Source organism: Trachinotus anak, unplaced genomic scaffold, assembly GCF_046630095.1.
Source record: "Trachinotus anak isolate AG129_WGS33_773 ecotype Australia unplaced genomic scaffold, CSIRO_AGI_Tana_v1 ptg000013l, whole genome shotgun sequence".
Lineage (NCBI taxonomy): Eukaryota > Metazoa > Chordata > Actinopteri > Carangiformes > Carangidae > Trachinotus > Trachinotus anak.
The window spans coordinates 19,593,513-19,615,881 of NW_027273864.1; the positions used below are offsets into that span (position 1 = coordinate 19,593,513).

General features: G+C 38.7%; 2 protein-coding genes across 6 annotated transcripts in view; both read right to left on the reverse strand.

Moving 5' to 3' along the window:
* atg7 (ATG7 autophagy related 7 homolog (S. cerevisiae)) overlaps positions 1 to 9,489 on the reverse strand; it is a 55,584-nt gene extending 46,095 nt beyond the window's left edge. Inside the window, exons 1-13 of one of the 5 annotated variants that reach the window (XM_071495422.1) lie at positions 9,398 to 9,489; positions 8,980 to 9,102; positions 7,982 to 8,193; positions 7,726 to 7,780; positions 6,627 to 6,744; positions 6,422 to 6,499; positions 6,191 to 6,307; positions 5,243 to 5,389; positions 4,805 to 4,893; positions 2,192 to 2,313; positions 1,698 to 1,754; positions 947 to 1,037; positions 679 to 823 (exon numbers count right to left, since the gene is read on the reverse strand). In XM_071495422.1, the coding sequence (XP_071351523.1) occupies positions 679 to 823; positions 947 to 1,037; positions 1,698 to 1,754; positions 2,192 to 2,313; positions 4,805 to 4,893; positions 5,243 to 5,389; positions 6,191 to 6,307; positions 6,422 to 6,499; positions 6,627 to 6,744; positions 7,726 to 7,780; positions 7,982 to 8,153 (1,191 nt within the window). In that variant the 5' untranslated portion in view covers positions 8,154 to 8,193; positions 8,980 to 9,102; positions 9,398 to 9,489. Of the gene's footprint in view, positions 1 to 678; positions 824 to 946; positions 1,038 to 1,697; positions 1,755 to 2,191; positions 2,314 to 4,804; positions 4,894 to 5,242; positions 5,390 to 6,190; positions 6,308 to 6,421; positions 6,500 to 6,626; positions 6,745 to 7,725; positions 7,781 to 7,981; positions 8,207 to 8,979; positions 9,103 to 9,203; positions 9,361 to 9,397 lie in introns of those variants that run through there. The other 4 variants (XM_071495424.1, XM_071495423.1, XM_071495425.1 and 1 more) reach the window with 4 other exon arrangements.
* Positions 9,490 to 12,707: 3,218 nt separating this feature from the next.
* hrh1 (histamine receptor H1) lies at positions 12,708 to 18,480 on the reverse strand. Its single transcript, XM_071495428.1, has 2 exons — positions 18,325 to 18,480; positions 12,708 to 16,001 (listed from the first exon to the last, which is right to left on the reverse strand). The coding sequence occupies exon 2, from the start codon at positions 15,753 to 15,755 to the stop codon at positions 14,115 to 14,117; it is 1,641 nt and encodes a 546-aa protein (XP_071351529.1). The 5' UTR covers positions 15,756 to 16,001; positions 18,325 to 18,480; the 3' UTR covers positions 12,708 to 14,114.
* Between the last annotated feature and the right edge of the window lie 3,889 nt (positions 18,481 to 22,369).

Genomic DNA, 22,369 nt, shown 5'->3' on the forward strand with positions numbered 1-22,369 from the left:
CCAGGGAGGAGATAAGACTATGATAAATCATTAGTTTGACTGTAAATCAAAATGTTTGGGTGAAGGATATCTGCTCTTACATCTCCAGAGCAAATAGTATTGACTTGTGAGAATCTGTCAAACATGTTGATTACTCTGTAAACAGTTAGTCCTGGTTCACTAATAATCTGATCTTCTAGTTTTCCAAGGCATTAAAGAGTTCAATGAGATTCTGACTTGCACCTTTATTTCTCCTCCAGGTCTTCTAACTGCTAACTGGATCAGGAAATTCTGCCTCCATCAGGAGTACAGTTTTGATTTCATTGTTAGGTTTTGCACCAGGATTATTCCAGTAAATTGAGCTCCCATAAAATCTCTGGGGAAAATTAGACACTGGTAGAGTTTTATGCAGAACAGACAATTTTCCCCAGTGCTAATATCCTTGTTTCACACATTCTTCTGGAACAATAGATTCTCATGATTACTGAGGTTCAGTATTGTCCAAGGAACAATAATGTAACTAGTCTAATAAGTTACTGTTTGGGTCACACTAAAGTAGTGAGCTACACCGTAGACAGTCAAAAACTCCACAGGGACCTTTAAACATTATTACAAAATAATAGGATCCTAAAAAAAAAGTGTGTCAAATTCCAGTATTCTTTCATCACTCTTCCCATCACTTCGTATTTCCACCCTTACCATCAGAGTCCTGGCTACATTGCAGCCCAGAGTCCCAGCTCCCAGGAGAAGACACTTTGTGTTGACCACCTTGTCCAGGTCCAGGGAAGGAACCAGCCTCCATCTCATTAGCTTCAGGTTCAGATCCACTGATGACTCTGCAAGCCTGGATCAAATCAAATCAATTAAAATACCTGACTACATCTTCTGCAACAGATCCTAACAGTTGTAGACCAGCAAAGCCCAGTCACACCCTTAAACTGCAACACATTTATATTCTGTATTTTACCTTTTAGGGTCCATGCATTCACTTAGGTTGACCATCCTGGGTCCCATGGCCCCCTTAGGGTTCTTCTCCCAACCCACACTCTTAGGACACGCTGTGAAAAAAGCAATTAATACTGCAAAATAAGCATAAGATGTATTACAGAGTGTGAGAAACCAATGAAACAGGTAATGTCAGGGCACCCTACTAGCAAAAAAATCACTTTCTCTTTTTGTTCTCACTTACATCAAGTATCAAGTGTCTACCCATGAGTACATTTTAGTTTTACTTGCTAAAATTTTACATCATAGATCCAGACTTTCCTCCAGTACAATGACAGTAAACTGAATTTAGTTTGTGGTGCTTGCACAAAAATGTCATTTAAAAAGCATGTCATGTTGGAGAATCCACCCTGTGAACAGTTTTCATTAGAACCACTTTGTCCTGAAGAAATAGTCCTATAAGAACGAAGAATAACGTGTCAAACATAGTGAGTGTATTTGGGTGAAATGACTGTTTAAACATACAACAACTTGCCCTGTGACATAAACAAAAAACCACAGAACAAAAGTGAAAGAAAAGATGCACGCAACCGCTGACCGCTTTCCTGTTCATACACTTTCATCTTCCCAGATTTATAAAGTATTACTGATGTGTGGATTTGAATTACTCATTTCCCCTTTTAAAATTTATAATACATTCTTTCAGACTGAACAGAACTCATACCTTCAAACTGCCCAAATTATTTAAATTAAAATTTGATTTGAAGACTTACATTTAGTAATAGAAGGGGAATTCAGTCCAGTCATGCAGGGTCGTCCCTGCATGAAAGCTGAATCAAAATTTGCTGCATAAGTATACTGTCTGTAAATTAATTAAAACCCACAATGTGCTGAAGAGGTAGGCTGAGGTAAACAAAGACACCTCATCTGAACTCAACAAAACCTTCACAGATCACAGAGCTACCTCCTTCCCCATCCTGCTATTACCATTTAAATTACTTTCATCCCTTTATCAACAGATAAAGGAATAATGGAGAAGCTGTGTGAGATTAGTATGGCTTGAAAGGGAAGCAGATAGCTTCAGTGGAGAATGAACTAAGACTGGGGATTCATATCAGAGACAATATACACATAAATTCACTCAAGTGCACACACATTCAAACATGTACAATCTATATACTGACAAAGATATATGATATACCAACAAACATGTTACACACTGTCACGTGCACAAATACGACCACACACGTGAAGGAAACAAGATTACCTGAGTTGTCAGGAAGATCAGGTAGTTTGACCTGGAAGATGACACTGTGCTGAATGGAGCGGCTTCCCTGCAGAGTTCTGTCCCTAAAACACAGCACCTCCACTGTGTCTAGCTTAGAGCCCCTGAGACACACAAACACACACACACACACACACACACACACACACACACACACACACACACACACACACACACACACACACACACACAAAGGAGATGTGAAAGTCAAACAATGAAAATACCACCCAAAATCTCAGATAATAGTGTGCTATACTGAAACTAACATGAAAAATGCTCTGTCTCCCCTTGTTGTACAATAAACAACGATCTAAATGAGCATTCACAACAATATAGTCCACACACATCCACACACCATCCCATTTCCCCTAATATGGTTCGAAATGGCTGATTACAAACCCTAGTGAAACAACTGAACAACTGAGACATTGTGGCTGCACTGTAATTCTAAATCTTTTTCCCATCTAAGCCAGAATCAACACTTTATGTTTATCACTGATTGAAAGTATAGTCATGCACAAGACTGATGAGGTTTGTATTGGATAAAAATTGCCTCGGACTGCAGCCCACGAAGCCTAAACCCTCTCAAAGAATTTGCTGCTGATAAGCCGCTGGTATCACAGAACACTACTGCTGTACTGGCACCCATGAGAGTTCCCTGTTTAAATAATTATGCAATAAAAATCTTTTTTAAAATAGCAACACAAATACCAGGAAAAAAAACTAAGCTCTCTGGAGAAAAGTGTGTCAAAAAATGACTGATTGTGGAACTGAATTTGGAGTTAAACTTTTTTTATAGACAGCATGCCTGTATCCAAAGTGGTTGTTTCACCTGGCAGTGAAACATGCAACACCGAATCCAGGAATAATTTTACACATTCCTGGATGATGACGCACAATGTGATGTAACAAGGTTTTTATTCATTCTTACACTGTATCAAGATCAACTTAGAAAGATCACTGTGGTAGTTGCTTGTTCTTGTCATGATTATGTTGAGTTTTATTTTTAGTCCAAATCATGTTGCTGTTCTCTGTTATATCAATCTGAGCTGCCAGTTGCATTATCACATAACTCTGACCTTGATTTTACTCAGGTGGCAGAACAACTATTCATTCAACATCTGGCACCAGAAGATTCAGTGTTTATGCTCCTGAAGAACAGCCCTCCTCCTGATTTGAGGTTTGCACCTGCACTATTTATTTTTTTAAGCATAAATTTAAGATACACTTGTTTAGTTTAACTTTTTTTTTCTCATGTCCTTAGTATGTGTGTTTATGTGTGCTGTCTATGCGTGAACTGTTTTCTCAGTGTGCAAAACAATTTAAACCCGTCCTCTCTGAGACTGCGATCTACCAGTCAACTTGAACATGATAGAAAAAAACAATGTCGACCCAGAATCTTAAAAAAATAAAAAAATCATAATAAATATAAAGCATTGCTGCTTGCTTTGGAAATAGTTTGCACTAGTATAAAATGTAAGAGATTTGTCATAAATGGAATAAACATGTTTATACTGCTTCGGCCTGCTTAATTTATTATAAACCTGAAACTACTTCACGCGTGGTGGCTAAACAATTTCTCCTATCAATGGATAACAGTATCTTTTAATTTAATATTGCATCAGTCTTTTGAAACCGTTTCCCATTTGCAATCTAAAAACATAATTTGGCCTAAATATTTTGTTTTCACTTCTTCCATCTACCATCAGATTTCAATTGTTGGAAGCTGAAATGTTAGTTTTCAGAGCATATTAACTGCATCACAAGAACAACGACAACTTAAGCGTACAGCACTTTATCTTTGTGTAAATATTCGAATATGCTTAGATAAGGAGGCTTGGATTGAATGTTTAGAAATAAATCTGATGCGCCCGTTACTCCCCGGTGGTGTGCTGAAATATTTTTTCTGTAAACACTTCAGTAAAATTTATCTACAAAATATATACAAGAATCTACATACCACCACCATTTCTGCACCAATGTGAGTCAGACAACACTCAGCGATTTATGAGTTGAAACACTGATGACAAGACACTTTTTTTTTTTTTCAAAAGTTTGTAAGGTTTTGGGCAAAATGGATCTTGTTTATCATATACAGCTCAGTAGACATGGAGTGAAATCCTAGCAGCAGCACTCATGTTGTGCAAGTCAGTGATCCATCAAGGAACAAGTGTAATTACTCAAGTTTATCTCTTCCTCTTTCTCGCTAAACTCTTATGACACCATTGTGACTCAGCAGCAGCAGCCAGACTGTGCTTTTTCAGTCTGTCACAGAAAATGTTTGATTCTTTTTTTTTTTTTTTTTTTTTTTTAATGATACGAAGCTATTTAAGCAATGCCCTCAACTTTGGAAGTTGATAACAGTATCCATAATCACACCGACGTCTGTGACCTGCTCCCTACACTTCAGAGTCAGGAAATCAGTTAAACAGGGGTTTCCTGTCTTTCACTTTGTGGCTTTGTGCCTAAATCAAACAGGTGAAAAACATTCATAGTGAAATTAATAACAACATGTGTTTTTAAATGAACAGTGAGGACCTACAAGCCCTCTAGAAAACTTCATCTTTTACACACACAGAGAGAAGTAGGGTTTACCATTGGTTAGCTAAGAGGACCAGTAGATTTCTCAGAGGCCAGCCCGGATGTTGCGACAGAGTACACGGATCATAAACGCCCACAGTAACCTATAAAAACCAAACAAGGTGTGTTTACATTACCAAAGTGAGTGTGTGTGCGTGTGTGTGTGTGTGTGAAATACAACAGACTCTACCGGAGACACTAAAATAATCCAACTTGAATCTAAGAAAGATGGCAAAAATCTTCCACATGCAAAAAAAAATGTTCTGACCAAACATTTTTAAACTAACACAGATTCAGTAAATAGTTGGGAAACGTAGATATTTTTTAAATCATACTGTATTGATCTAACTGCAAAAATGTTTGTATCTGTTGCTTTGGAAGATGAAAAATATATATGAAAAAAAAATGCACATAATAGAAACTTAACATTCTGGGCTACAGAAACATGACTACCTTCTTAGTATCAGTGAAGAATGTATCCCAGTCCCCAAATGGAGCCAACTGAACAGTGTCATCAGTGTACTTCATTAGAAAGTAAGGAACTGCACTGGTCCCTCTTTTGATCAACAGTCCATCATAGGCCTCCTGCAAAGCTGAAATCTGACACAGAAACAATGAGGTGTCAGCAATATGCATGCAAAGCTCTGTACTGTACATTAACTATATGCACATATACACACAGAGGGATAATATCCGCAACTCTAAAATGTTAACTCTTGGTGTTAATTCTAATTTACATGATATGATTTAATTATAGTGTATATTCTTCAAGTTACATAAACAATGCCATCTGGCTGAGAAAAATGCTTTAGCAGTCTTTGCATTTCGTAAGCTGCACAACAGTTTGTCAGAGTCAGAGCTGCACTGATTGAACTTGAGCAAGTTACGAATCTTAGTTATGAATTGACAAGATGTTACAGAGCACTGATTATTTTAGTCGAGACAATAGAGATGGGGGGAGGGGTGTTTGAGAATTGAGAAACTGCAACTGCTGTGGCCTGCAGCTAGCCTCATGCTGTTCATGAGTCATTCTGATTCTCTCTTAATTAGGCTTTTTCATTCCTTGGATCCATTTCACTTCATTATACTGTTTTGTAACCTTTACATTTTTAGACAGCTTATTAGCATTAAAGATTACTTTTAGGAGCTGCATTTTTATTTGGAAAGATGTGAAGAGTGTCAGGTTGGTGTTAGGAAAGAGTAAACTAAAGAGGAAACGGGAGCAACATATAATAAAAAACCATGAGAAAACAGCTAACAGTGTTTACTCTGATTACACAGCAGGTCAATTGTACAACATATGTCTAGAATTTGTTTTGAGTATCAACACTTTTGTACACTGATATCTCTGTCCAAGATATTAATCCCAGTTACTGTATAATGATCTTTTTAAGAACCAACCTGTTTTGCTGAGAAAACTTGCTCAAGGACAGAAGGCTGCTGGACAATCTTTATCCCCTCTGGGAAGCAGAGTGCAGGGAAGCAGAACCAGTAATAAAAATGGTACTTCTTCAGATCCTGAAAACAGATGGGATGAATAAAAAAAACTGAAAAAAAAACCCCCAGAAAGACAGTAACACTTAAAGTCATTACTATATGGAACTAACACATTTATTGTTTATTTATACACACTGCAAAGGTCAGCAGAATGAATCTACAGAGGATGGATGGGTCCTTCAACGCAGCCCCAGACTGTATGGCCTCCCATATCTGCAAGACAGCAGGAAATGAAAAATTACACTCATTCAATTATCTTATTTTTACCATTTATGATGTCTATTTCACTGAATTTTCTACCGGAGTCTGTATTTGAATGTTGTTTATGGTTGTCTTTTACCTCCTTGGCTTCTTTCTCCAACAGAGCCTTCTTATCAGTGGTCTTGAAGGCATCAAGTGTGTTGGTGTTGTACAGTGTTCCAACAGCAGGACAGCAACGGGCTGGGGTCGGACCATCCCTGACACCAAAAAAAAATGTCCTGTAGCTGCTACATTTTGTAAATGTGAACACAGTTGCTTTATTGCAGACTTATAAATGACCTGATATGAGAGCTGACACAAATTTAGCTCAAACCTTATCTGACCTGGCTGTTAATCTTTAAAGGGAGTTCACCCATTCATTATTCTCTTAACAATGAAACTTCACTCAGCTTTTCATATATATATATATATATATATATATATATATATGTACATATGTTCCTTTAAACAGATTTGATAATTATTAGACTAAAATAAGTGTGTCCTGTCTTTTTTTTAAAACATGGGCTACTCATGGCTGTGGAGATTCATTAGATTTATTAGCTTCACATAAGACCCAATCTGTATTTTTCTGACCCTTGAAAAGTTTAAACTTAAATGTATGATTTGACTGAAGTTCGATCTTTACCTACAGCACATTTGCAAAATATTCAGACCCCTTCGGTTTTTACGCATTTTGTTATGCTGCAGTCTCAACTTGGAAATGGAAATTTAGAAATTTTTGCACATTTATTAAAAAAGAAAAAAATTGAATATCGCATTGACATAAGTCTTCAGACCCTTTGCTATGACACTTGAAATTAAGCCCAGGTGCCTCCCATTTCTCTTGATCATCTTGTTTGTTGTTTCTACACCTTGAAAGGCACACACCTGCATAATTGAAGCTCTGCGCCTCAATACGATCCTGTCTCTGAGCTCCGCAGGCAGTTCCTTCCACCTTACGGTTTTGCTCTGATATGCATTGTCAGCTGTGAGAACTTATACCTACAGGTGTGCGCCTTTCCAAATCACATCTGTTTTGAGGTAGCAGGTTCTAAATTGTGTTTTGATTTTTGTCGGTAGCACAATCTTTTGATTTACATTTAGATTATGCATTGTGCTTTTAAACACTTAGCAGCAACCAAAGAATTTAGGGTTAGAATAATGTTTACACAGCCAATGTACTGCATCCTACTTACACATCAAATGCACTGAACTCCAAAGTCAGACGTGTGGGCAAACCAACTGGGTCACCTAAGGAAGAGAGATGTTATTGTTATTTGAAACCTACTGATCTAGATTAGCGATTTGGCTTCCGCTGTGCAACTTGTTTTCATGTGTGACACCACATAATAAAAATATGTATATATAATGCACAGACTTGTCAGAAAAAGTGAAAAAAACAGGAGCTGGAGAGTCATCATTACAATGATACCATCTGACCAGACTGCTCACCGTTGTAGTAGTATCCTTTGATACATTTGGGGCTCTCATCCAACCTATAGTCATTGAGTTTCTTCTGAGTGAGCTGGTGCCAGAACCCTGCCTCCAGAGCACTGCTGAAGGGAGCAAACTGCAGCTTGAGGTCTGCAGCGGAGGATGCTGCTCCACTGGTGTCAGATGCCATCACTACTTCACTAACAGGCTGCACGGCCAAGTTCTACTAGCTGTGAAATCAAACTGTTGTAGGTTACAAAACATTTGCAGACACTATAATCTGTCATAAAGTAGAAGGTTACATTCATAAATTGTTACTAACAGGCTTAACACGAGCACAAGTTTATAATCATATAAAACAGAAAAATCCTCACACAGCAGGAGCAGGAATATTAATTTTTTTGGCATTCTAGCCATGACTTAAATGATTAATTGATCATCAACAAAATAGCTGCTGGTGAATTTTATGAGGACTAAAAAAAAATCAGTTGTTCAACTAATTGTTTCAGCTTTACACATTTTTTTAGGCCAACCTGTGATAATTGCCATTGCCTTTGACACATCACAGAGTAATTAGTTCATCTCATTAGTTAAATGACTTTTTATCTGCACATAACATCAATCACTACTGATGTAAACATACATTTGTACATTTTAGACCAGAAGAAACTAAAAATACAAAGTTAAGTCCAACCGGTCTTGTTTTATTTGGATTATTTCTTACTGGGGGAAAAATGTAGCAGCAAGACACTTGTTGATTTGTTTCAATTACATGTTTACTGTGTCAGGACTTCCACACTTGTTAAGTTACTGTGCAGTGAGTTACCACAGACACACATGAAAGTAGCATCTAAAAATCGTCTGAAGCTTTTACACACGACCAGCACCTCCACAACACACACCACAATAAAGCGATAAAATCTAATATCTCAACCCGGATAATCCAGGTTAACATAAAGCAAACCAGACACGCGTTTCTTTGTCAAATTTTAACAAGCTGAGTTCTGTTGACTTACCAGATGTCTTTACTTCCTAGTGGAGTTGATCATGTGACAAGCGGGGAGTTGTCAATAAAGCGGTGCAGTATGGGTAAGTAGCCTGTCAGTTTAGCCTCGGTTAGCAGGTACAGAGATATGTCTCTGTGTTTTGTTAAGGTGCAAGAACCATTGAGTAAAATATGAAGAACCAAAATAAAAATAAGAACACACAAACGATAAAGCATGAGAAAACAGACAGAAACCTGTATGCGCCGTTTCTTTTCATGTCGGACTGAACAGATCTGTGCAAGACTGTGAGGCAGCAGCAAGTAGCGTCTGTATGCTTCACAATCCGCACCACCCCCGGTTTCAACCGGTAAAATCACAGGCCAAACGTAACTGTATCACAACAGGAAACAGTCTACAACGACGGGAATGTAAGAGAAATGCTACGAACTCATTTTAACCAGGATGGTTACTGGGACATCGGAAATTGGCTCCATCTGGGTAGGACGCTGTGCCACAATGATTTAGGGGCCGTCTCAAAACTACACCGCTGGGGAAAAACGTCCAGCTCCCACTCACAAACTGAAGAATAAAAAATTATTAAACTTATTTTGACTTTTTAATTATTATTATTGTAAATATTAATTAATGTTACAATTTTGTGCCACTTAATACACAGATAAGTCTTGCTGGAAATTTTAATTTACAAGGATGCAGTCAAACACATACAAATAAAATGAGTCCTCAGACATTAACACTATCTGTAACATAGTTTGTACTACTTAAGTCTAATCTACCAACTAGTTTATAAAGATATATCTATACCATTATGGAGGATTTGGTCTTACTAAAACAAATTATTATTTCATAAGCATGAATGAAAATTAGAGATAAAGTAGTTTTAGTCTATTTTGAACATTTGATGTTGATGATAATTTATATATCAGTTGATCTGCCAAAAAAAACAAACAAAAAAAACAAAACAGCTAGTACTTACTATGCACTTTTGGCACACCTCCTTATACAATCTCCTTGCACTTATTAAACAGATGTAGTGCTTTACACTTATACCAAGGTTTCCCACTGCACTTGTAAGTCGCTTTGGATAAAAGCATCTGCCAAATGAGTAAATGTATTGTAGCTGCTCAGATACATTTTCTGTAACTTTAATGCCCAGCATGACGGTGTGAAAGCTCTTTTAAAGCCTTCTCCTCACTCGAATAGAGAACTAACAAACTATGAATCGTTACTTTTTCTGTTGTTAGTCTACAAGTCCTTTTATCTCACAATATATTTGCTTGTATGATTTCAGTCTCTGGTTCACCTTTAATCATTGTCCTGTTGTCTTTTTTTGAGTCACAGTAGAATTCACAAGAATTCAATGGGACTGCTTCAGAGGGGTTTATTTCTAAATCTACACATTGTTATAAATGCGGCATCAAGGCAATTAGCAACTGGCAGGTATGGCAAATGTCTAGCAATACCGTGTCAGCTACATTTCCCTCATACAGTCCACTCCTATTTATACTTCACACATGAAAAAGATTTATTCGACAAATAAGTACAATTATCCTGTGACATCCACCTCAGAAATCCATGAAACGGATAAGTACCTCATAGGGATGTAGACAGACATATTTGAGTGTCCATGAATGAATTTTTAAAAAGCCCTTTTTACACTTTACAAGTGTTCAAAGCAAACAGTTTAAACACACTGACTGAACTAAAGTACCTCTAACAGCCTCAACATGGCACACTGTACAAGCACCTGATTTATGAACACCCTAGGTTTAGGGCGAAAATGGATTCCCAACTATGAATAACCTATCATAAATCAACCACAAAATAATAAAGAACATCTTTCATTCTCTTCATGCATAAAAAAAGAATGATGAAGAGGTAAAAAGTGCAAAGGTCCTCCCCAAGATACCCACTGACAGGAATCAGTGCTGACACTAAAGGTGATGATGTTATCGCTTGTTGAACTGGGACTTGGCAGGCTTTCTTACAATAACAGTAATAATAATGAAATACAGTGATGTTTGTTTGGTCAAGGACACATTTCAGCTGAAGGGTTTCAGCCTCTATGGCCACTATGCTCTGTATATATAATATGGGTTGTATAATATAAAACATTTCTATTCATGCCACTGCCAAGTTATGTAGTACTACAGTGTTAGACTTGTCATTAAGGTATGGATGGCCTAAAAACCAAGCTAACAGTTTTGACACTTTCACCATATCAAGTAGTTTTACAGTGAATTACAGTGAGTTAAACTGGGCATAGAGCCCATATTTCAGGTTTCAATTTCCACATTTTTATTACCAGTGTTGGTTTTGGCAACTTGGTGCACGTGGGCTATATTTGAACAGCTCATGCTGAGGTTCTGCCTTACAGTGAAGGATCTACTAGGTTTGTCAGAGTCAACTGTCACTGTGCTGGTTTATTGTTTCCATGGTAACAGCCAGCATAAGGCTGTTTCCTGTTGGTGGTGTTTCTTCAGCCACTATGAAAATACAGAACTGTGTTTTCCATGTTGATAAGAGTATGGGTATAGGATAGAGGGTGATGCACGTTGTACAGATACAGCTCTTTGAGACAAAATTTGTGATTTGTGGGATGCATAAATAAAATTGGCTTGACTGCAGTAGGCCTACACTGACCCCAAGGGGCCCTAAAAAGGTTTTTTTGGTCATTTGATTACTTTCAGATTTGTTTGCACCATTATAATACAATAATCCACTGAGTCCTATACTACAACGTTATCAAATGTTCTCATTTGGTAGTGGGGTAATGTCAACCTGTCATGTCCTGTGTCCATACCCTCATTCTTTTTAATTGTGCTTATGTGGTGCATACTATTAGGTACACCTAGCTAAAATTAATTCATTCTATACCTCCAAAATTGATCGCAAAGTTGAATCAACACCTCTCTAAAATCAACAAAATCTGAACCTTATGTTCTTAATAAAGGTGGGAGGGCTGTTGTATTACTGCCTTAGTTTTAGCTAGGTGTGCCTCATAAACCAGCAACTAAGTGTAATAGAGTATATTCCAACACAGAGACTGTGCCTGTTTAGTATTGGCTCATTTTGAATAAGTGACTATATGACAGATATGCTCATGTTGTGATAACAAAGAGCATTATTAAAACACCATTAAATGCCATCAACTGATAAATAGAATGTGACACCAAGACCTTTTCTCTGTGTTACCAGCAATACAACTTTGAGGGAATGAAATGAAGCCAGACGGCAGCTGGAATTTATTCACAAAAGTGTCCAAATTGAATAACTACTTTTTTCCATGATGTCCATGATTCACAAGAACATCGAAACATTCAGTGGGAACTATGAACCATGATGTGAGCATCGTCTCATGGGTCAGAATATGCAGTAAATAAGCAATTATTTATATCTACTGGCAGAACTTAATAGCTTTGATTTGTGAGAACTTTACAAAAGAACATCTAAAACCCGTTTCTCCTGAAGACCAGCCTGACACTGGCTCAATTTTGTTGTCAGAGATGCACTTTGTGCAATCACACACATGCTTCTTCACATCATCACCTCTTCCAGCTCAGTTCCACCACCCCCTCTGATGTGTTTGATTTGGCTAAGTAGTGACTCACAACCCGTCTGTGTTCATTGTACACAAGAAACATGCATTTCTTGATCTACATTTGGTTACGGTAAAACATTGCACCCTATGTCAGACATTATACTTCACATATTAAAATGCAGAATGAGCAATAGGCCTCTGACATGAGAAAAACATTATTTATTGCACATAAACCGCTTCTGAAAATCTGAACACATTTAAATTTATATTATGGGAATGGTTAAATGTGAATAATGTCACCATTTGATTTTTTCACAGCAGGATTGCAGGCTTAACCTCTATTATTTGAGGCATACTGTCATTGTACTGCGATGCTTTGTCTCTAGAGCCTGGAGGATGCACCTTGTGTGTTTGTTCCAAATATTTAATCAATACAAATGCATTACAGGAGTCTCAAATTTATGGTTGCTTTTCCACAGCATTGGGGAATTATATTTGATGCCTCTTGTCTAATGACATGAAAAGAGGTTTTACATCACATCATAAAACAGATGAGTGTGAAAAGCTTAGCGATCAGTGGCTAAAGGGCAGTTTTGTTAGAAGAAAAACAATCCTTCTGCGGTTTGATAGCAGGATTTAAGTAGCTGACCTGCACACACTGTAGTGTTTTGAAAATGTGATTCAGATATATATCCAAACTTTAGCTACTGCATAGAGTTTATAGTGTACATGTAGATACAAATTAATATTATTTGTTCTGTTAACAGTTGATATTATTTCTTCATTCACCTACTCTATATGGTATCTATATGGCAGCAAAGAGATGACGAAGCACAAACAGACAGAACCAGACCAGATGATTTCTATGTTATATTTGTTAAGATGATGGCTTCAATGTGTTAAAAAACATGTAAAGCTTTTATGTTTAAAAACCTTCAAAAGAACAGTTAAATAAAAGGACAATCGAACAGATTCCAACAAAAGACATCAGCTAAGATTTGTGTTTTCCCTGGACTGACTGATGTCTCATATCCTGTTTTAATGACAATGTGACAAGTCACAAAAATACTCCAAAATGCATGGCAGCGCTTCCAGCATGAAGCATCTTGTTGTATCACATTCAATCTCTGTTTCTCTACATTGATAGTGCAAATAAATAAATAAAAAAAACATTAAAAAAAACAAAAACAAAAAAACAACAACAAAAAACACTCTTTGAACACAGTTTTCCTTCATTCTGGATCAGACCAAGACTGTTTCCCTGGATAGAGATCAAATTTTAGGTTCATGGCCTCTGCCCCTAGACACATATTATTCATTCTAGCATAAAACAGAAAAAATAAATAACATTAGAGACCGACATCATCCTCAACTGGTGCCATGAATCTGTGGAGTGCAGTAAGTTACAAAATAATACCCAGAACAAACACAAATAATGTACACTCAAAATACATGGAAGGTTTTATCTACAATTTGAAAGCCGACAAGAGTGTCTAAGACATTTGATTCATTCAACTGTTTGACTATTGCCCCCTCCTCATCAATGAATATCAGCAGCATTTAAACACCTCTGACTTTGTTTGGCTTATTTTCCCATCACAATCTGTCACAAACGAATGTTCAGAATATTTTTGAAGACCCGTTTAAAGTTCCCATTGCAGAGCGGGTATATGAAAGGGTTGAGAGTGGAGTTGATGTAACCTAGCCATATGGTGAACATGTGAAGGTCATGGTGCACACACTCTCTGCAGAACGCCATGACCATGAAAGCTATGAAGTACGGTATCCAACACAACATGAAAGCAGCGATTATGAAGCCCAACTGCTTGGCTGCTTTGTGCTCTTTATGGATCCTCAGACTTTGGATACGCTGACGGGATTGGTCAATAAACCTTTGCCACGTCTTTCTCAGAGTCACCGCATTAGCTGGGTCCAATTTGGCATCTTCAACCCCTTCCTCAGTCCAGGGTAGAGCGTGACTGGGGTCGTAGTTGTCATAAAGCGCAGACGTGTACCTCTGGACGTCTGAAACCTGATTGATATCACAGACACCGCTAACTGAGTTTGGTACTGTGACATGACATTCATTTAAAGATGCTTGAAGTTTGTTCTCGTTTTTCCCCTCTGAGCAAATGACCTCTTGTGAAACTGAGGGTCGACTGAGGGGAATCTCAGCATCTGGCTGCTTTTCCTCAGGGGACAAGGAGCACCTTTTGGCCTTCCGTGCCATTGTGAATCGTTTTGTTGTCATGGCAAGCAATGATGTCTGCTGGCATTTTGTCTTTCTGTGAGAGCTTGAGAGAGCAGCTTTGGTTTTATTAGTATCTTCAAAGGAATATGTCTGATCTAAAGTGTTCTGGTCCAGCAAGCGTTGTTTTTTAGATAGTTTGATTGGAGCCTCACACTCCCTCTTGAGTGATTTGGACTCATTTTTCTCAAGTGTTTTCACATTTTGTCTGTTCTCATTTTCCCCAAATGAATCGGTTGGACGGATGATTCTCTCTCTGTCCCTCAGGTGTTGTCTCACAGCTAAGTAGATGTGTGTGTAAAACCACAGCATCAAAACTGAGGGTACATAGAAGTTGAAGACGGCTGTAATAACCTTAAACCATGTGACAAAGCGGAAATCTGTGTCACACTTGTTCTCCTCCTCAGGTTTGAGGTCTACATGTGTGAAAGACCTCCATCCTAATATCGGGATAATCCACATCATTGACAGCAGCCAGGCTCCAGAAATCATCACACTAGCTTTTCCCCGTGTTCGATACTTTAGGTACTTCAGCGGTTGTCTGACAGAGCGGTACCGATCTAAACACAGGATAAACAAGCTGAAAATTGAGGCTGTGCTTGCCACGTAGTCCATAATAAGCCAAAATTGGCAGACAGCACGGCCCAGCTTCCACTCATCCTCCAATAAATAAACCAAGTTCAGAGGCATAACTGTGGTCCCTACAATCAGATCTGCCACCGACAGACTGACAATGTAGAGGTTCCCAACGGTGTGGAGGCTCTTCTCTCTCTTCACGGCGTAGAGAACGAGCAGGTTCATAATGATGGTGAGGAGAGAGAGGAGTCCCAGAAAGACTCCCAGCAGGGCGTTGTGGAAGTGATCATGGAGGGTGACAGTGTGATTGCTCCTCAGTGAGTCACCGTCAAGGAGCCCACTCCAGCTGCTGTTGCTGTTATTGACATAGCTGCTGGTGTTGAGGTGTAGGTCTGTGGAAGGTGACAGACCAGATTCCATCATGGTAGATGAGATGGCCACCTCTAGATCCAGTCACATCGTGGAAAACTGTTTACCAATGTCTCTTCAACTGTGGGCCAAAACATGTACGAACCAGTGGGTTTGTATTATGAGGAAGGTGTATTTAATCAGTATGGATCCAACATTTAAAACAGAATGACCAATGGGAGAAAGGCAATCCTTTAAATACAGGAAAAGTGTCGTGTTGATCTTTAGTCCATTTGTCACCTAAGTCCAAACAATTAATACCTGGAAAACATAAAGAACATTACAGATTAGGCTCCTGTTACATTATGTCACATTTCTTTCTTTTCCGAAAAGTTGTAACAATTTTACTTTTTACAGTGGAAAAACAATTAGAGATGTCTTAAAACATGCTTTGAAAGCATCTTTAAGGTAGCAGACTGATGAGTGATAAACTGAAAAGACAAGACGCAAGTGCCTACATAGAGAAACTTAAAGGTACTACAGTATGTGTATCATTCAGAAAAACCTTGTTATTAATAACACCGGTGGCTGTTAGGTAAGCATTGGCGAGGATCCTGGGCACTGGCTAAACAACTAAAGGCACGGTGTTATTATAGTTTGAGACTATAGACTATATTTGACTCTCCAGCGCTTTGACTCTCCAGCGCTGGCACAGTGTTAAAACAAAGTATGGTGATTACAGTTTGAGATAATATGAGACTATGGATTTATAAAGTGTAATAATTGTTATAATCTTGCTAGCTTGCATAATATAGGCTTGTGACATTGTTGAGCTAACCCATTCTCATTGCGTTATATATTAGCTACATTTTTATAGGTCTGTGTTAGCTAGCTAGCTAGCTTTATCAATCGGTGCTCGTCTAGCTTTCACCAACAGGCTCATCAATGTCAACATAGCTGGATGATAAGGCTTTTACGTAGAAATCAGTCCACAGGCTACATACATGTGAGCTGCTTCACATTCTCACTTATAGTATCTTTAAAATGACGCTCAACATGTCCTGCAATCTTTTCACTTTTTGGGTTTGGATATGCAATATTAATAGGCTAAAATCTCTCTCGCTCTTTCTCTCTCACTGTCCAGCTGGCTTCCTTTAACACTCAGATGAATGCAGGGTGGCAAATCCCATCAACTACACAGCAGCAGAGACAGTGTGTGATTGGAAGAAAGGAGGCCATCCTCGCGGTAAGGGTCCGTTCAAAAAAGACCATCTTACATCTACTACAGGTGATTCACCATTGTGATTTTATCTATCTATCTATCTATCTATCTATCTATCTATCTATCTATCTATCTATCTGTCTGTCTGTCTGCTTACTAACTGATGACACACAACCAGGGGGAGGAATGAAAAAAGAGCTCAAGTGTTTTGTGCTTAGTGGGAAAAAGCAAATCACTCACAGTGGTAATGGGGGCTGAAAGGTTTTTAGCAGAGCATCCTCAGAAAATGACTCACTCCATCATCCTGGTTTTGATATTACAATGGGGCAATGCTGGAAGACTAATGATTTCTTTATTCTAATGAGCCCCCACCTTTACATTTTGTTGCCTCCCCCAATTCAGTAAGTAAATAAATAAATGAATAAGCCAGAGAGCTTGAAAGTATCTGAGGCAGTTAATGAACTATGGGATTACCCTGTGGATGCTGCATGATGGATTTTTAAGTCTCAGTTCAGAGGATTTATCAAAAGCCCTCCAGCTTCAGGTTACAAGTCATTTAATCAAGTGAAGACCCTGGCAGCAGCATATTCCAGCGATATAAGCTTTGAATTAGTTGTGAAGCCTATTTTATGGCATTTCTAAAAATCCAATTCAAATGTACAATCACAGGAAATGTGAAGGGCGAACTAAAACCAACATTTACACGCAATGTTGTACCTCTATGCTGTCGTTCATATTTTTAGCCCCACATAATTAGCTTTAATAGACCTAACTCAGTTAATAGACATATCATGATTTATCATTAGCTTTCATAAATCCTTATGGCTTTTTATCTGAGCTGAAATGGGTGACTGTAAATATTTTTCTCGCTCTGTTTATACCCTCTGCGTTTACACAGTAACCGCCTCTGCAACACAAATATTTAGGAACCTTATTACTCACCGAATTCTCAAAAGAATAACAAAGTAAAGAGGGACTGATAACAAAAAAAAAAAAAAAAAGAGAGAAAGATCTGCACATCGCACCAGAAAAGGACAGGATATTTATCTGACACTAATTGTTCAATATGATTATCTGTAATAACCATTGTCTGTCTGATTTAATTAGAAAAGCGAACCGGACACAGATTAATCGTGCTATCTTGCGTCCTGATGGAGCATATCTATCAAAATGATCAATGGCTCTCATGCGAAATACTACAAGTCGGTGCGCAGAGAGCCACCTGTTGAGCTGAAGGATCTCACATGAAAACTTTTAAGCTTTTAAAATGTGTAAACACCATAGGCAAATATTAAAAGAAAAAAAAAAAAACAACAGTTAGACAATGAAATGGCTTTTGTCAGTCCCCAGAAAAACAAAGTTTATGAATGATTTTATGGTCGCCTGGACCAGTAGTCTGGAGGTGGAGAATTGCAGACTTACCACAGCACTGAACGCCAATTTCCAGGAAGGTCCGCTTTTATTCGTTTTTATTCCAGCTTGTGTTCCCGGGGAAAATCAGAAAACGAGTGAAGAGAAGGTGTTTGCTCTGGATAGAAGTCCACCTCCCACCCCACCACCGACCTTTCTCCAGCTCTGCGCCCCGCTCCCCCCCTCCCTCCGAGGAGTGAATTCAGACTTTGGAGTCCACATGATATCCCGCTGAACAAGTGCAGGCATAAAAATGAGCATGTTGCCGGAACGGCGGGGTTTTACCTGATGGAGTGGTGCATTGTAATTCGCAGAGCTATGATTCAGTGTGTGGGATTAACTATAGAGTTACACGCAAACTGTGAGCAAGGGGATCTAACTTCCTGTGTGTCATGATATGTGGAAATTATTGGAATGCGATTAATACTGAGGTCTACAATCTCACTTTTTTGAAACATCTCACTTGTATTTACCGCTGAGCCATTTTATGGAAATCCAGCATCAGAGAGAGGTGATGCTGGGATCTGTATTCGGTAAAGGAGACTGGACAGCGGTTACAGGAGACCATGGTGACACCATGAATTCCTCCAATCACGACACACAAGTTACAATGATGAAACTCAGCGTACAACAGGCCAGGCAGCATTACTGTTTTTCAAAAGTAGAGTGCCAAACACACTGCTGACTCCAGCATAGAACTGGCACCTGCTTATATATGTTATATATGCTGGTGCATAATCTATATTAAAAGCACAAAGGAAATGATGTTGATGACCTGGTTTCAAGAGTCTGCAGGAATGTTGCTCACCAACTCTCTAAGGCAGCGAATCCACCAGCACCAATGTGTGTCTCACTGCTGCCAGTGTGTAGGTTTGCAGAGAACGAAAGGATGACTGGGTGTATGCCATCAGTCTGTTTTGGACTTAAGTCATATCTCATCCTAAAAAAGGTATATTTTGTGACGTTGGAATCAGATGCATTTCCTGTGGAAGGATCTATGGAACAACAAACCTACAACAAAAATAACAACTGTAGAAATGCGCATTTAATGTGTCAAAGCAGCAGAGAAAGTGAAAGTTTGGATAGAAGGACAGTTGCTGGACCTTATCACAACACTTTATGACACTTGTTTTAAAGTTTTATTGCAACTGATCCATGAATTCTGTCCTACTTTTTCAATGTAAATAACTTCATTTGAATTGAGATGATTTATGCAGTGTCCATCGCTGACAGCCCGAACACAAACGAGTATCTAATACTTCACACTGCAGCTTCAGAGCAGGTTGCTCCTTAAACAGTGCAAACATCCTCATCTGCCAAAAGCTAATATACCCCCAGTTTTGTCTGAACCGATACGACATCTGTCGACTGTAAACTCTGTTCTTCTGTTGGAACAATGCCCACACTTGAAAGAGCTGGGTTGCACAGCAGGGGAGCGCTGACAAAATGTTTGATGACATTCAGCACATCTCACAGCAGTGTCGTGATGACGCTCCTAATGATCTCGCCATTGTGCTGATTCTGAGAGTTGGTCTGGAACTCCTCTTGGACTCTTCTGGGCTTAGAACCATTGCGAAATGGCTACGTGGTCAAAGGGAAGTCTGTTGTGTGTGTGACTGCAGGGGGAAGTTCATGGGGTCAGAAAACTCAAGTGCTTTCTTTTCTTTGCAAGTATTATGCATACAGGAAATACTGAAGCGTGTGTTTATTATAAGGTGTCAGAGGACACACATTTAAAAACTCAGAAGTGAGCCTGAGAGCGTCATGGAGGGTAACGCTGGAGATCATGTTTATTCCAGCTGGATAGGTGAACTGTGAATAATTTAATAGCCTGTATCTAAGTAACAGGATCAAGAAATACAGACTTGGAAAATAGTAACTTTGACCTAATGATGATGCTACAAGAAAGGACCCAGTGTTGTTAAAGTCAACAGATCTTGTAAACGGGACTGTGTACTGAATTTCATGCTATAGTTTATAATTTATATGGCTACATGAAGTCACAAAATCAAACATCTATAGTATTTATGTATCAACCTCATTAAGACTTACTTGCTACAGGCCATCTTGGACTATTGCTCTTGTTATGTAGAATACATTCACCTATTGTATTTAATCAGTCTTTAGAATAATTTGAATGCACCACACCTTGATGTCTTTATAGTTTTTCAACCTTTACAATAATTTATGGGCCTTAGCCATACATTCACCCATTGTTTTTACAATGTGTGAAAAACACTTAGTAGTGTTTGCAAAGCAAATGGTGCAGGACAATAAGGAAGCTGGGAGCAGCTGTGCTATGTTTCAACTCTGTCATAGCCTATTGAGATCAGATATAATGATTCCATTATCTTGAGATAACAAATGAACACATGAACCGTTTTGTTCAGCTTTGCCTGATGGCCGATGTGTAAAAACTCTGGCAGGAATCACATTCATATTGATATTTTTAGCAATTTATAAAAGAAGAATAATTCAGTGTGCTGAACTTTTTATGTGCAGAGGGTAAGTGCATTAGAAATACACTGTGCATACAGTAAAAATGTTTTTTATTGAAATACTCACTTGTGCTGACGGGTTGGGGGTAATACAAGGCATTAATCTTCACATCACAGTGACAACACAAAAGTAGCTCTATTGATATTGACATTGTTTCACCGCTTGTTATCAGGTGACATCTGACCTGGCTAAAGAAAACTGTGAGATGAGATTGAAGGCACCAAAAAGATAGTAAATTAAGATTTGAGCCTAGATTATTTAGTTATGCAAGAATGAACGTCCACCTGTCTCCTGTAATGTGTTGTGATAATATGACGTTACGTATTAACTGCTTACACTGATTGTCATATATCATCATTGTCCTAATCTGCATGCTACTTTCCTCACTCCAATAAACTCCCCAGTCCATTCAGCTGCTTCATGTCTTCGCCTGCTCTCTGCTATTCTAAATTGACATGTTGTGTGTTTTATCATTGTTTTAATGGCTTTAACATTTTGCCAAGGGACAACAGTAGTAAATTAGCCTTCTGGCTAATGCTAGCACATTTACATTGATGTTGATCATTGTGTGTTGTCCCTGGAAAAAAAAAAGTAGTATTACTTTGACAGTCTCTTGATTCTTAGGCGTTGGATCCATTTCACTCCCACACAGGTGTTTTCAGTTATTTTGGGCTGATCAGATGTCTCCTCAGGGACTGTGTGGGCATTTACAGAGTGTGCTTCATTGACATCTCTATCCTCACTCTCACGCTGTTTGTTCTGTTGCACCTGTGAGGGTGAGACAGATTATGTCTTCAGGAGTCTGGAGTCTGGTGACCTTAGCAAAAAAACCAAACATCACTCTGCCGAACTTCTGCCTGAGATGTCAAAATCAGTCAGACGAACACATTATCTACACGTGGGCTGCGCTGCGACAGCAACATGTCACCAGCAGTGGCAAGCTGTGACTCTACCATCAGAGTTCAGCTGAAATGTTAAAAGTGGCTCTGGGTCACTGTTAACGTGCATAAAGCTTGTGTAATGTGTGAAGAGTTACACATTTGGCGTAGACAGCTGCATTGATTGCATAAAAGCTGGAAGCTGTCGTATGATGGAAAGCTTTTTAGGTGTGCAGGACCTTAAATGCATCAGGGTATAATTTTGCGTTACTCCTGCCCCTATACAAGCAGGTGATGCACAAACAAAATCATTTAAGAACGCTGGGGAAAATGTATAAAGTGCTGTTACCGTCCCTGCTCTCGCCCACAGGAAAAGCTGCAGGTGAAGAGGTGACAAAAATAAAGTGAGGAAGGAAGAGAGGGTGGGTGGGGAGAGGGAGAAAAGAAGGGTGAGATGAAAAAGGGAAGTTTGAAGAAAGAGACCAGGAGTTTGTGTATGTTTGACTCCTGGACCCCTTTGGGAAAAACCTTGCTTTCAACAAACACCATCAAGGTAGCTGTGTGAAGCTGCTCTGTGGCCATACACTGGAGAGCTTGAATATATTCATGAAAACAGAGAGCTGGCCACAGTTTCCTAACGGCCTGGATGCTTATTTTGCTCTTCTGGATGAAGAATGAAA

Coding starts and splice junctions, on each gene's coding strand:
- hrh1 (XM_071495428.1), bottom strand. CDS start 15,755: ATGATGGAATCTGGTCTGTCACCTTCCACAGACCTACACCTCAACACC.